This window comes from Rhincodon typus, chromosome 3, assembly GCF_021869965.1.
Source record: "Rhincodon typus isolate 14 chromosome 3, sRhiTyp1.1, whole genome shotgun sequence".
Classification (NCBI taxonomy): Eukaryota; Metazoa; Chordata; class Chondrichthyes; order Orectolobiformes; family Rhincodontidae; genus Rhincodon; species Rhincodon typus.
Window position 1 is genome coordinate 92,402,784 of NC_063334.1, and position 15,135 is coordinate 92,417,918.

At 40.7% G+C, this 15,135-nt stretch overlaps 2 protein-coding genes across 4 annotated transcripts in view; one reads left to right on the forward strand and one right to left on the reverse strand.

The window, feature by feature from the left end:
• The window catches only part of atg10 (ATG10 autophagy related 10 homolog (S. cerevisiae)), a 526,624-nt gene that overhangs the window by 128,810 nt on the left and 382,679 nt on the right, over nucleotides 1-15,135 (forward strand). The gene's annotated exons all lie outside the window — the stretch shown is intronic.
• LOC125482775 (single-stranded DNA-binding protein 2-like) overlaps nucleotides 1-15,135 on the reverse strand; it is a 171,060-nt gene that overhangs the window by 52,771 nt on the left and 103,154 nt on the right. For all 3 annotated transcript variants that reach the window (XM_048594951.1, XM_048594948.1, XM_048594950.1), the window contains one exon: nucleotides 3,230-3,314. In XM_048594951.1, coding sequence (XP_048450908.1) covers nucleotides 3,230-3,314 — 85 coding nt within the window. The remainder of the gene's footprint in view (nucleotides 1-3,229; nucleotides 3,315-15,135) is intronic.

The following is a 15,135-nucleotide window of genomic DNA, read 5'->3' on the forward strand; positions in this document are numbered from 1 at the left end:
AAAATTAAAATTAATGTGGAATAAAAGTGACATAATACATTTTAGGACAAAAAATAAGGAATACAAGTTTATTTTTAATGGAAAGATGTTTGAAAAGATAATTTCCTGAAATTGACAGGCAGGTATGTGAAAATGTATAATGTCTTGAATTTTATAAATCAAGAAACATAGTGCAAAAAAACTGGTTAAGTTATAGTTATAGTACTGTAAGAAGTATTGAGGCTCCAATAATAAAGGAGAACATTAAAGCCACAAAAATATTTTGTTTTGGTTCAAGCAATTACAGTAGTGAGTAGATACTGAGGCAGGGAAACCATTTAGTGGGGTTTTTGACATAGGGATGAGTATTTGGAGAGCTGGTAACAATGGGTTACTTCTAGCTAGAACATCACAAGTTTGACAGCCTATCATTAAATTGTAATTGGGTCAAATATAGAAGAAAACACAGAATACAATCTGGACACTACAAAGTCGCAATCAATAATAGAAATTATGAAAAGGCCTGCTGATTACACACATCTGATCAAATTGAAGTTAATAAAATTATTTAATAAAGAACAATGAATAATGACCAAACAGAAAATCAAAAATTATCTAAATATTTTATGAGAAGATGTACCATTTATACAGTATGAGCACATTATCTCACGATACTTAATTGTAATACATTTATGGGTGGAACCTTGAAGAGTTGAGGGGCTCGACCTCTGGCTGGGAGTCAATGGAAGACTCATGCCTTTTCCAGGGAAAGCCTGCGAAACCACAAATCAATCTTCCATTGGAATCACAACCTTGGGGGAGGAAATTTCAATCTGTCAGCCAATCTGGGGTGGTTAGAGGCCACATGGTGGAAGAGGGAAGGTGGCATAGTTGTTACCATTCCACTGAATTAAGTGGCCTTCCCACCTTCAAGCAAGCCACCTCTGGGAAAAGCCAATTTCTTCCAATATCGAGATAGTAGGAACTGCCGATGCTGGAGAATACCAATGATTTGTCCCATGTTATTTTTAAAGCCATTTTTTAAAACCAAAAATCTAGACAGAATGAAAAGTATTGCACACGATGCACTGCATGTACCAAAATGGCAGAGCTTTTCAAAGGGATTTTTCATCCACAGAAAACTTCTTATTACCACAACAAACTCTTCAGTTAAATTTCATGTTCCTCATTTCTGGCCTCAACAACCCAGCATACAAAAAAACATGAAGAGTACAAAAAGGATTAATTCAGACAACATCGAAAACTAAGAAATTAAGTATCATCTCAATGTCTAATTCTAAACTTCCAAACTAAAGTTTTCTGGGTTCCAAAGTTAAAAACAATAAAAATTCCACTACATATAAATATAAACATGAATCCACATTGATACAACACATACACCGTATCAACTGGCAATGAAGAACAATATTTTACATCTTTGATTATGAACTTTCATTGGCATAAGACCAATAGAAACAGGAAGAGGGGTAGACCATTCATGCCTTCGAGCCTGCACCTCCATTCAATAAGATCTTGGCTAATCAGACATTCCTTATGTCCACTTTCCTGCATTTTCTATATAACCCTTGATTCCCCTACTGGTGAAGGATCTATCTCAGCCTTAAATATCCACAATGACTCTGCTCCTACAGCTCTCTGTGCAAAAAAGAGATCTAAAGACTCACAACCCTCAGACGAAATTCCTCCTCATCTCAGTCTTAAATTGGCACGCCTTAAATCTGACACTATGCCATCTGGACCTAGACTTTCCCATGAGGGGGAATATCCCCTTAACATTTACCCTGTCAAGCACCTTAAGAATCAGATATGTTTCAATGAGATCACCTTTCATTCTTCTAAATTCCAATGAGTAGGGTCCCAACCTGTTTAACCTTTGTTCTGGAATACTACAGAATATCCAAACTCTTGAAACTAACAAATATGCAGTAACAGGAGACCTGCAAATGTGAAAAAAGTTGCTGTTTTCACAACAAGCAAAGTACTCCAGAAAATACTTTAAATTACAAAGTAAATTAAAAGACAACATTGAAAATTATGCTAAATTGAACAATACCAGTTAGCGAACTATAAAGGACTAATAATTGCTAAACAAGATTTCTTGCTTGAAGAAAAACCATACCTAAACAAAAGTAGTATTTGAAGTACTTATCACATTTATAAAATAATGCATACACTATGCAAATAAATTAAAATGGCAAGAAAGTGAAGCTACCATCAGCCATAGCTGTCTTATCTAATTTCCACATTAGAGGAGATAGCATAAATGCAAACCTTGAAGCAATATTTACTTCTGCAAAACACACCTCATGTAAGAGACGAATATATCTCACCTTATTAATGAAGATTAAAATTTTTGTTCGCAAATGTTCTGGTTTGTTGGAAATTGCGTTTACTTAAGGTTTCTTTTGGTTAAATTTGGAAACAAAAATACTCCTAATTTTACTCTAACAAGTTCTACAATGCCAAAAACTAACTGCTGTTTTGAATACACTCAAAATGTGCAGAAGCTAAATCACCTCCACACTGAACTCAACAACTGACAGAATTGTGTTAGTCTTACACAATACTAAGTACCCCCAGAAAATAAAACTAATTGTTTTATTTCATTTAAAAAAAAGGCCTAAAAAAATCCAATCAATTTATTATTCAAACAAGATACACAATAGATCATGGTGGTTTACCAAAAGGATGAATCACTTGCATCAAGCCAAAAATTTCACTTACCTGTATTTTATTTTTCAGTATACCACCAGGATCAATTGCACTCCACAACCGTTTTTAAATGGCACACCAAGTACAGCATTCAGCAACACTTAACTTGTTTATCAAAAGCAACAAATTAACTTTCTCACAAAAACAAGCTAGGAACCAAGTAATCAGAACAAGAGGTTACAGGATGATCAAGATTTCATATCATATGGTGAAGTAAAGTCAGGAAATATTGCAAGAAAAAATAGCTGATTTTGATCAATTTTTGCCTCTGCATCACACCTCAAATTATAATTACAACTCAGAACCTTGTTACAGTCCACTAGAGACCTCCAGTGAGCTGCCAAATTCATGTTACACACATTTTCCAGGCTGAAGGATGTTTTGGATATTTTTTCTAAAACTAAGATCTGAACTAGATGACAATGAGGCAAAAGGTTCAAACCATGAAACTTCAGGCTCATGATATAAAAATGAATCACTGTCATTGAAAGGGTCCCAGATTTGATCTGTGACTTACATAATCATGAAAGGCTTTTGCTTCGCTAGAATGTTCACAGGTTTCTCTTCTTTCAGGTGCCGCACAGTAAAGGTCCCAAAATACACTGAAAGAAATGAAATGAACTTTTGTTAATAAAACTTGGTATCACTCTGAAATGTTCCCTAAAATAGAGATCACACAAGTTGTTCATATAATTATTTCATTTAAATGTTAACAATTCCATCTTTCTGAGAGAATAAAAGTATTTTTATTCAGCTTTAAGACCATTAAAGTCATTCAATTTTATTCAGTTACATTTGTTTACATTTATTGAGAAACTATAAATAGTACTTGTAGAACAACCTGGAAAGACAAATTCATCCTATAATTCCACCTTTATTGTCATTTTTCAAAGAACTGGCAAAATCAAAATTATGTTTAATTACACCGCCTTTAGTCGAAATGAGATGGTTTACGTTGACGTTGCTACAGTAATTAGACACTTAAGGGCCTCAATTGGCCTATGCAACCCAAAGCATCCCTCACCGTGGATAAAACGCATGAGGAATTGATAAACAGCATGCGTTTGCAACTGCAAGGTACTCAAATATTATGCGTCCCTCTTCCAACTTGCCATCAAGCCCTGGCCGGTGAGGGGGAATAAAATTCCAGCCCTACTGTCTTTATTTCCCAACATGCAAAACAAAGAAATTGAATAATTGTTTAGCACCTCCAGCAAATTCACATCCCATTGTTTTCAAAACAGCAACAAACTGCTTGGCCCCCAAAAATCAGAACAACTCAAGCATCCCGGGTGCAAAAGGCCCAAAATGACACCACAAAGTCACCATGTCCATGAGTTCTGATGAACACCTATGAAGTATGCAATCTCACCACAGAGAAGGCGGCCAATATCTTCCCTCCCCACAAGCTGTCATTGTCAGCAATCACATGCCAGCAAGTATGAGTGACCACCTAGGAAACTCCTTGTCACTAGTGAAGCGTTCAGTGGGTCCTTGCATGGCTGATGAGTCTGATCCTAGATCTGCATCTCTAACCACACAGTTGGCAGGTGTTCCAGGAGATGGAATTGACCTTTGGCTTTGAGATCATTGGCACCTCTTTCTCCAGTTTCTTTTTCGTACTTCCTCTTGCTGACAGGTGTTCTCAAAAAATTCAGACCCATCATTCAGGAGGTTCCTCCAATTCGGTTTCTTCTAAAGAGGGTCTCCCAAACGTTGACTTCTACGTTGCATTTCTTGCAGAAAGCCTTCCGGGTCTCTTTGAAATGCTTCCTTTATCCTCCTGTCATTTGAGCTAGGTGAAGATAATTTGCTTTGGCAGTCAGAACACAAGCATCCTGGGCACGTGGCCGGCCTAGCTGAGTTGGTTTCAGAAGATCATGGCCTCAATGTTGTTGCTATTGGCTCCTTCAAGGACACTGATGTTAGCATGCCTGTCCTCACAGCTGATGCAGAGAATCAATCTCAAACAGTATTGATGGTACTTCAAGGGCTTTGGAGGCGACATCTATACATAGTCCAGGTTCCAGAGCCGCATAGAAGATTCAGAAGGATGACTGGCTTATATACAAGGATCTTGGTATCAGCACAATATCACATTTATAAAAGACTCTCATCCTTGCGTGTCCAAAGGCAGCGCTCACAGATTGGATGTGATTGAATCTCTGCATCAATGTTAGCCTTAGATGAAAGGTAGCTGCCCAGATAAGGGAACTGCTCCACATTTGAGAAGCTTTCTTTGTTGTTGTTAATGGAGCTATGGACGTAAACTGACTCTAGGACAGTTTGGTACAGATAATCAAAATTTTTCACACATATGGGTTACACACATTCTGTGCGCTCTGAAGCTTTGTATATAGCTAGACAGGCACCCACAAGTGTTCAAAATTCAACAATGGGAATGTTTAGTACAGACCGTGCACCATTAAGACAGAACTTCAGAATGAAAACAACATATTTCGGAAAAACATATTTAATGTCCTTATCACTAACTTTGATGCAACATTCAAAGTAGCACCAAAAAATACTTTAGAAACTTTCCCCAAAACATTTCACTGTTCTTAATTTGCATTTATTTCACTGGCATTTGCAGAATTATGTCGCCCCAAGTGTATTACAGGCTTGTAACACCAATGCAGCTTTCCTGAAAAAACATGTTAATTTCTTAGTGAATACTTTCACTTCACTGTTGTTAGTACTAATCAACTTCTGCTCAACATCAAAAGTTTTGCTACAAATGTTTTTCTGCAGTTAACTATTATGCAAAAGAAAGGATACCAAAAATGGCTGTTTTATTGTCAAATAGATTTTTTATTTTGTACGTGATAGTGAACTATAAAGGGAACCCAAAAGGAAAAAAAACTAAGAAAACTGATCCAACTCATTTTGCATCCTTCAAAACGGAAATAAACGTATTGATCCTCCAAATAGTTATGGTTTCTCCCCTCTGAATAATTTTTACTGGGCTTTGGACACAGGAAGCAAACAAATTTAAGCAACAATGTGTCTTTGGGGAGACGATGACCTAGCAGTATTATCATTGGACTGCCACAGCAGGATTCAAAGGATTCAAATTTAACAACCTGGAATCAAGAGTCTAATGATGAGCATGAATCCACTGTCACAGAGAAACCAATTGGTTCATTTGTGTCCTTTAGGGAAGAAAACCTGCAATCCTTACCTGGTCCGGACTACATGTGACTCCAGGCTCACAGCAATGTGGTTGATTCTTAACAACCCTGGCGAGCCTAGCCAGCGACACCCTCATCCCATGAATGAATGAAGGAAAAAAGGCAGTTACCAATGACCTCCCATCTCCAGCTGCTATTCCCACAGTGGATCAAGGCACAATAAGAAACTAATTCTACTAGTTTAGAAACCAGGTTTCAGTGATCATCCCATCACAGGACAATTTTGCCATCATCACACAGCCACTTGCTAGTCTGAATTTTAACACGGAAGCAGTTAATGCAAGATAGGAAATTTCCAAGCAATCTGGATATGGAAATGGTGGAAAATATTTCACGTAAGCAGTTCCTGATGCATTGGGCTCCTGGATCATGGGAGGAAACATCCAAGATTGGTCAGGTGAGTGCAAACTATGCTCATTGTCTAATTGGTTACTGACACTGTAAAAGATGGCCCATCATTACCCTTCCATAAAAAAAATACACTAATGCTTTCTATTGCCCTTGTGCCATGACAAAGCACATAGCAGTCAAAACTGGCAAAACCTCACATGACCCAGCCAAGGACATGTCAGCATCTTTGAAACTTCAGCTGGTCCTGACACTCTGCATTAACTCAGATGAGCACAATGCCTCAGGCACGGATAGTTAGACACTACATGCAGAACCTTTGCCCTTCCTCCTACACTTTCACCACCCATTTTATCAGGGTGTGGCATCCAATTGTGCTTTGATCATTACCTTTACCACAGCATACTGTCACTGCAGCAAGCAAGAAGGAGCAAGCTGGTAGGGTGTTGTTGTGCAACTAAGCACACATGTTATGTTAGCATGAAAGGAACATATGTTAGCCTACCTATCAACATAGGTCTGCAGTCACCTAGAGAATAAGGTTCCTCTAGGCCCGAAACGTCAGCTTTCCTGCTCTGTTCATTCAGCTCTACACCTTGTTATCTAAGGTTCCTGCATGTCAGCAGACATAAGTTTGGTTGATGCCACACATAACCTAAGGCCTTACTTACACACGTTTTCTTCAATGTCATGCCAGAATATCGTAGAGGAGAGCAATTGCTGATAGCGTGGGTGAAACAATGCCAGCTTTTGTGACCAGACTTCTGGTTATGATCAAAAAGACACAAGCAGAAAGAGAAAACATAACCAAAATGAAAGAGGAAAGTACCTAATATGACAAAGACAGTATGGCAGGAGATTGCATCCACTGTCAGTGCAGTAGATGAACATCAATCGAATGCCACAGGAGGTTCAACAACTTGTTTTGTTCCAGCATGCTGTGTTGTTTAGCAGGAGCATACAGAGGTCATTCATGATTGATTACATTTGAATTGTGGACTTGTTGGGGCAGATCGGGCACATACAATTATTCATTTTATTAGATATGTATATCCAAAGCTCTCCTGTGGTCCAAACAGTTATGGACTGAAATGCAAACTGCAACTGTCACATTGAAGACCTTTGTCTCTAGTGACGTGATAGAATAGACTACTGTAATGTTGCATTTGTTGAAAAGGAGCACACAATCATTGAGAGATGCCCTGGACTGGGGTAGATCTGCAAGGCTATAAGTGATTCATATAGTTGAGGAGACAGTGACAGAAGCAGCAAGAGTGCCAGCTGAGCTCATTTTTGGTGATCGACAATCACATATATTTGGTGACAAGGTGGTGTTAGAAGCATAGTTGAACATAATGCCAATGGTGAAGGTGATAATGCTAGTACATTAAGCAAAAAAAAAAAGACATTGATAAGAGGGAGAGTGCAAAGGGGGAGCTGTATGATGAAAGTGCCACATGAATGGTTGAAAGCATTGACTCGATCCCACAATGCCAAGGGTTTAATCATATTACCTCCTTTAGTGTCCCACGTAGGTCCCAGTGGCTCTTGCTCTTCACAAACAACTCTTATTCTAGCTGGATCATTCCTCAGGAGTCATACTGAGGAAGCGATGTCAAAGGATGCACCATTGCTTCTAACCAGCTGATTATCTCCAAAAAAAAAAGGTACTTCAGACGGGTAATACACATGTAGAGTTATGACATGTAGTGAAGAGTGACATACCAAAAGTGCAAGAGGAGATGCTAGAGGTAGATCTCTGCACCATCCTCCATACAGCAGGGATGATGATGATGATGATGATGATGATGATGATGATGATGATGATTAATGATCCAAGAGGCATGGTGATAGGGGTCCAGGAGCCAACCTATGAGCCACAGTGCTTGGAGAAAAAGCATCAGATGTGCAGAATTCCCTGAGGGAATGCATGTTAATGCACTTCAAGTGGAGGACATCCAGTACAATGATTAACCCTGTTTCAGAGATAGTAGGAACTGCAGATGCTGGAGAATCTGAGATAACAAGGTGTAGAGCTGGATGAACACAGCAGGCCAAGCAGCATCAGAGGAACAGGAAAGCAGACGTTTCGGGCCTAGACCCTTCTTCAGAAATGGGGGAAGGGAAGCTGACCACAAAGTCCCAATTTTAAAGGTTATCATTGAGGCAAACAGGGAGGAAAGTATTTCGAAGGACTCTGGCAGACTAGTGATATAGCAGTGTAAGAAGGAACATTATTCAAGCAGGAATAAGTGGGTGGTGTCTGAGGATTACCAACAAGGTAATGCAATTGGCCCATGGAGGCTCTGGTGTGGGACATCCAGGAAGTGAGGAAACAGAACATATTAGGTGTGTGGTCTGGTGACCGGGAATATGGTTGGATGTGGAGACTTGTGTGAAAGGATGTTTGGTCTGTATGTAGAATAGCTCAGAGCCCCAGAAGATCGAATTGGGAGTTACCTGATGGGTGGACGGCCTGAGGCAATCCATGCAGATCAACTTTATTGTTCATCTGCCAGGACTGAAAGGGGGAATAAGTATTGTGCGGTCCTAGAGGATCATTTCACAAAGTGGGTGGAAGCCTTCCTGTGTAGGTTGGCCGTGACTCAATGGACCACCTTCCCCTCCTCCCACCTCAAGCCCTACCCCCACCACCTACCTACTAGCCTCATCCCGCCCCCTTGACCTGTCTGCCCTCCCTGGACCGACCTATCCCCTCCCTAACTCCCCACCTACACTCACGTTTACTGGCTCCACCCGTGCCTCTTTGACTTGTCTGTCTCCTCTCCACCTATCTTCTCCTTCATCCATCTTCTATCCGCCTTCCCCTCTCTCCCTATTTATTTCAGAATCCCCTTCCCCTCCCCCATTTCTGAAGAAGGGTCTAGACCCAAAACGTCAGCTTTCCTGCTCCTCTGATGCTGCTTGGCCTGCTGTGTTCATCCAGCTCTACACCTTGTTACCTCGACGATTAACCCTACCTTTTTTTTGGAGGTGCAACTGCATTAACTCCAACCATGAGAGACTGGCCAAGCCCACAGAAAGAACATATGCAGGATCACACATATTGCTTACAAAGAGTAGCATGATGCCCTGCAATGGGTTGAAAGCTCACTTAGTGGAGCAGCACAGGCTGTTCACAGGATGAGCACTGAAGTAGAAGGAATACACAAGGAGCTGTAAATCTATAGCAGGTTGTGGCACAACTAGAGCTGGAAATGCCAATTATTGCACCTTAGCATGCAGCCCCACCCATTCCACACAGGGAATTTTAGATACATGTAAATATTAATCTTCCACCTCCAAACAGCAAAAATAGTTTCTTCTAAAAATGGGGGCAGGACTGATGAATCTGAATCCCATAGCCACAATATTGAACCCTCTGCAGAGTCTCTACAACTCCACAAAAAAAAAATCCAGCCTACTGTATCAGCAAACCAGCAACTCAAACAGAAAGGCAGCACATGAGTTTGGAGCTGCATTAAGTTTGAAGGCTTTTTAGATGTTTTCTGCCAATAAATTGCAATTACCAATGGATTCCCACATCAGGGATTTGATATAGCATGAGGATCACCTAGAGATTGATCTCTGAAAATGCTGATCCTGATGCACTGCCAGCTGCTCTGCATATAATGTTACTACCTCCACTACCCGGTCTCATCCTTGTTGCTTGCCTTTCCACAGAATTCTCACTAGTGATGCTGAGAAGGCTACTGGCCAACCTAATAATGTGCTGAAGTACATTCAGCTTCCACCTCCAGGATATAGCTGACATCTACAATCAGGCAGCAATCGGGGAGGCAGGTGGCAGGGAACTCAAGTTGTCCTTTAGGGGGCGGCATGGTGGCTCAGTAGTTAGCACTGCTGCCTTACAGCACCAGGGACCCAGGTTCGATTCCACCCTCAGGCAACTGTCTGTGTTAAGTTTGCACATTCTCCCTGTGTCTGCGTGGGTGTCCTCCAGGTACTCCGGTTTCCTCCCATTGTCCAAAGATGTGCAGGTTAGGTGGATTGGCCATGCTAAATTGCCCATAGTGTTCAGGGATGTGTAGCTTAGGTAGGTTATAGGGGGATGCTCCAAGGGTCGGCGTGGATTTGTTGGGCCGAAGGGCCTGTTTCCACACTGTAGGGATTCTATGAAACTAAACAGCCAGCTCATGGAAATCAGATTTGAAGTTCCACCACTGCTGCAAATGGGATCATCATGAGAAAATGGCACCAACATTGATAGACTGAGTTATCCAGAAATTGAAAACTATCATGTCTACTTTTTGGTTGTACATTCTGCTATTATGTGTACATTATTGCCAGATTTTACATTTATATTGTGATCGTGTCTGTTAGAAACACTCAATAAACATGCATTTATTACATTATAACATTCAAAATGGATATCATTTTACACAGAATGGAATGTAGAACATTTCTACTAATTACAGTGATAAAAATACCCATTTACAAACAAGCACTTGAGAAAACAGGGTTGAGTTTTATGATGGCATTGAGGGTACTGCCAATGGAGCCAAAAATTGGATGACAACCCCATTCCGGCAAGCTGCAGGATCGAGGTTTGCATCTATTCAATAGCAAGCAACCAAGTGGTTGTTTCCGAGGTGAATATTCCCATTAAGGTTGGTTGCCTGCCTCAGGAGCAGCCAACCAATCTCAGTACTGGCAGCTCATCATTCTCAACAGCAGAATCAACAGGAGCGATGACCATTGATAGGACTGCATCAGGAAGAAGAGGACACAAACAATGTATAGTGCCACCAAGTCTATGCAAGTGCAGCATGAGGGTGCTCAGGATGCTTCAGAAGAGCCCTCCGTGGACTAAAGAGATCACAAGTAGGAAAGTCTCAAACTCCTAAGCATGCCAGGAGATCAACTGGATGTGACATGTAATCTCCCCTCATGGTAGAGTGCCACCCCTGCTGCATGTAAATTCCAACATCTGAGAGAAAGGACTCTCTTAATTGTCCACTTACGTGGTTCCATTCGCCTCAGGGTAGGAGGACCATCTGTCTTTCTTCCCAATTACCCCCAAGCACTTTCCCACACCATTCTCCCCCTCCAGCCCATTTCCAGAGGGCTAGCAGAATCGACACCAAATTTCTGAGTTCATTCATTAGATTTTCCTAGATTTGCCCAAGACTCAGAAAAGGCACACAATGAAACACATTGTCAGGTGATGCAATCAACATGTTGTAAATATGCTGGCATTGATCTTTTGAATTGTGTTTCAGCAGACAAAATGCTTATACATAAAGCAGCTATTTTTATTTTTTAAAAGTATGTGAAATGACTACAAATAGTTAAATTGTTACTTTACATATTGAATACATAGAACATAGAACAGTACAGCACAGTACAGGCCCTTTGGCCCACGATGTGGTGTTAACCTATTATCTTACTCTAAGATCAAAGTACTCTACATACCCTACATTTTACTATCATCCATGTGCCTATTCAAGAGTCACTTAAATGTCCCTAATGTATCTGATTTCACTACCACTGCTGGCAGTGCATTCCACGCACCCACAACTCTGTGTAAAGAACCTACCTCCGACATCTCACCTGTACCTTCCTCCAATCACCTTAAAATTATGCCCCCTTGTAATAGTCATTTCCACCCTGGGAAAAATTTTCTGACTATCCACTCTAACTATGCCTCTCACCATCTCATACATGTCTATCAAGTCACCTCTCATCCTTCTTCGCTCCAATGAAAAAAGCCCTAGCTCCCTAACCTTTCCTCATAAGACCTGCCCTCCAGTCCAGGCAACATCCTGGTAAATCTCCTCTGCACCCTCTCTAAAGCTTCCACATCCTTCCTATAATGAGGTGACCAGAATTGAACACAACATTCCAAGTGTGGTCTCACTAGGGTTTTATAGAGCTGCAGCATAAACTCATGGCTCTTAAACTTAATTCCCCTCGAACTCAATTCCCCAAGAGTACATATTCTTGCCAACAAAAAAAAAATGTACACGTGTAGATTTTATGTATTTACATGGATAAAAACTGTTGTTCACTCAGAACACTCCCTCATTCAGCCAGTGTTTTAGTCAAAATTAAATAATGCACAAACTAAATTAAACTAGGAATAAAATTTAAAATTTATTCTCAATGCTTCCAGCCACAGTTACAATAGAAACCACTTTACAGATGGCTGCATTAAACACCACACATCTCATTATGTTCAGTTGAGCTTTAGAAATCTTGTAACTCATACTTGATATCTGCTTTCCATATGTATTCTACTCTTGTTATTGGAGAAGCCAGTTCCAATGGTAGCATCCACAAGGACAAATTTGGGCCTATAAATCTAGCCAATGTATGTGGACTTTACCTCCTTGTTTCGTAAGTATTACTAAAAAGCATAATGCTACTTCTATGGCTGTAATCTCTCCATGACGGCTTCTGGGAGCAAGGGAAACTGCAAGTTGTTATAGACACCAATATCCAAATACCGCATTCAGCAGCAAAAGACTTTCAGAGATTCACGAATGGTTTAATTGCAAAATCTGCAGGATAGTACACTCATCCCTTCGGTCCTTTTTCTTGTCCGGAAACAAACATCCCACCAGGCAAGAACTCAGCTTTTTATTTTAACAACACAGCAAATAGAGCTCAGCATGGTTTTTATTTTGATAAACCACCAGCAAATTAGCCAGTCACCTAATTACAAACACTACCCACCGGGGGCAGTGCAACATTAATAATCAGAAAAGGGGAGAAGATTACAGCTTTTTTTAGTTTAAAAACTCAATCCCACATGATACCAATTAATAAACTGTATGAACAAGAACTTGCCCTTTTTTTCCCATGGCAAGAAATCAGCTCTTAAGATATTTTCTAATCATTCTGTTTAGAGATGTTATTACACACCTCTGGATCAGGTGGGACTTGAACCCAGGCCAAGAACTCAGTTTTTTTTTTAAATATTCAGAAGAGATTTTATGTACCTTTGAACATTTCTTTTCCACCACCAAATCACTGCTGTTACTCTTCTCAACTTTTTCTTTTTTAAATAAAGAACCCAGCTCTTAAATACAAAAGTCTAATGACCATCAAGTGTACTCAATCAATTCTGAATCTTATCTGTTTGAGTCTTGATGGGTCCTGTATTTCTAACTCCAAACACACTCCCGCATTATAAAAAAAGTGATTGTACCATTGCATAAATACATTAATATTAAAATGAAAGCAATTTCATATTCCCACTTTTAAATAGTGAGGCATCCTTACCGTTGAATCTTCAGCAACTTTTCTGTGGAAGCATTCCCTTAGTGAAACAATCCAATTGATTATGACTAATTATATACCCTACTAATAGGGAGAGAGGGGAAGGCGGATAGAAGATGGATAAAGGAGAAGAGACAGACAGGTCAAAAGAGGTGGGGGTGGAGCCAGTAAAGGTGAGTGTAGGTGGGGAGTTAGGGAGGGGATAGGTCAGTCCAGGGAGGATGGACAGGTCAAGGGGGCGGGATGAGGCCAGTAGGTAGGAGATGGGGGTGGGGCTTGAGGTAGTAGGAGGGGATAGGTGGGAGAAAGGACAGGTTAGGGAGGCAGGGACAAGCTGGGCTGGTTTTGGGATGCAGTTGGGGGAGGGGAGATTTTGAAGCTTGTGAAGTCCACATTGGTCGTCTTCTGTCAAGTCTGGGGAAAGAGCATGGATATTGCTCCTTCCTCATTCACTATGGTTACCACTATCCCTGATTCACAGAGATCCCATCTCAGCCCTATTTTTGGCCAATTCTTCAGCTCTTTTGTTCTCCTCCTTCAGCTTTCGAGTGGGTGTTTCCTTCTACTGGTTTTGCTTTTCTCTCCAAATTATTCTTCTCTTTCTGCCTCAGTTTTCCTTCATTTTTTCTTGTTGGTGCCCCTTTGTTGGGCTTTGCCTATTTAAACCTGTTCCTTCAAGAAATGCAGGATTGCAGTAACAAGTTCTCTTTCTAGGTGGCACTCACACTAATTAAGCAAACATTACAACACACGGGCTCACACTTACTTTGTTTCAATTTGAAGAAAAAATTTAGTGAAATGAACCAATCTTTGGATACTGTTAGGTTTCTCCAGCTGTATTTTCTTTCAGGAGGGCCATGTAGCTGTGCAATCGGGAGAACTGGACTGCCTTTGATTAATATTGGAATTACAGGACAGCAAGAATCCTCATAATGGTAGTGTTTTCAACTTGGGATTTGCCAATATAGTGGAATCTGATCAGGGAGATCATCTTCTGGGATAAGTGATGCAAACCACTTTAGGGATAGTGGATAAATGGCATGTGTCCTGCAATCTTCAGGAACAGTGAAGTATATGAACAGGACCACGAAAACTGCTGTGTGGAATGAGCTGATGGGTCAGCCTCAGACATGGGGTGAGGTATTGCCCCTGTCCTCATGAATATGAGGGCAAAAGTCTAAGGGGATGAATTAGTAACAGACAGGTTCATGTGGATCCCCAATACATCTTCTTATACTAATACTGTTGGAACAACAGACACGAGAGTTGATCTATGGGAACATTGTGGCAATTGTGTAGACAAGCAGCCTTAACATTGGGAGAAGACACCAGGAAATTAAAATATTGCTGACGCCAAACAGAAGATATGAGTGGGAATTTGGGAATTAAGGTGGTGGTATGGAACGCTGCAATAGTGGGAGTGTTTGAACCCTTGTATACGGGCCTATACAGTATTGTGGACCATGCCAGTCTCATTGTATATGCTATCCAACAGCCCTAATATGTCAAATGGTTATACATTAACCAAATCAATAGGGTGTCTCTGCCAAACTCGCACACAGGAATAGTGGCTGCATGCACATCCCGAAAGGAAGCAGACTCGTTGAGAATCCGAGATAACAAGGTGCAGAGCTGGACG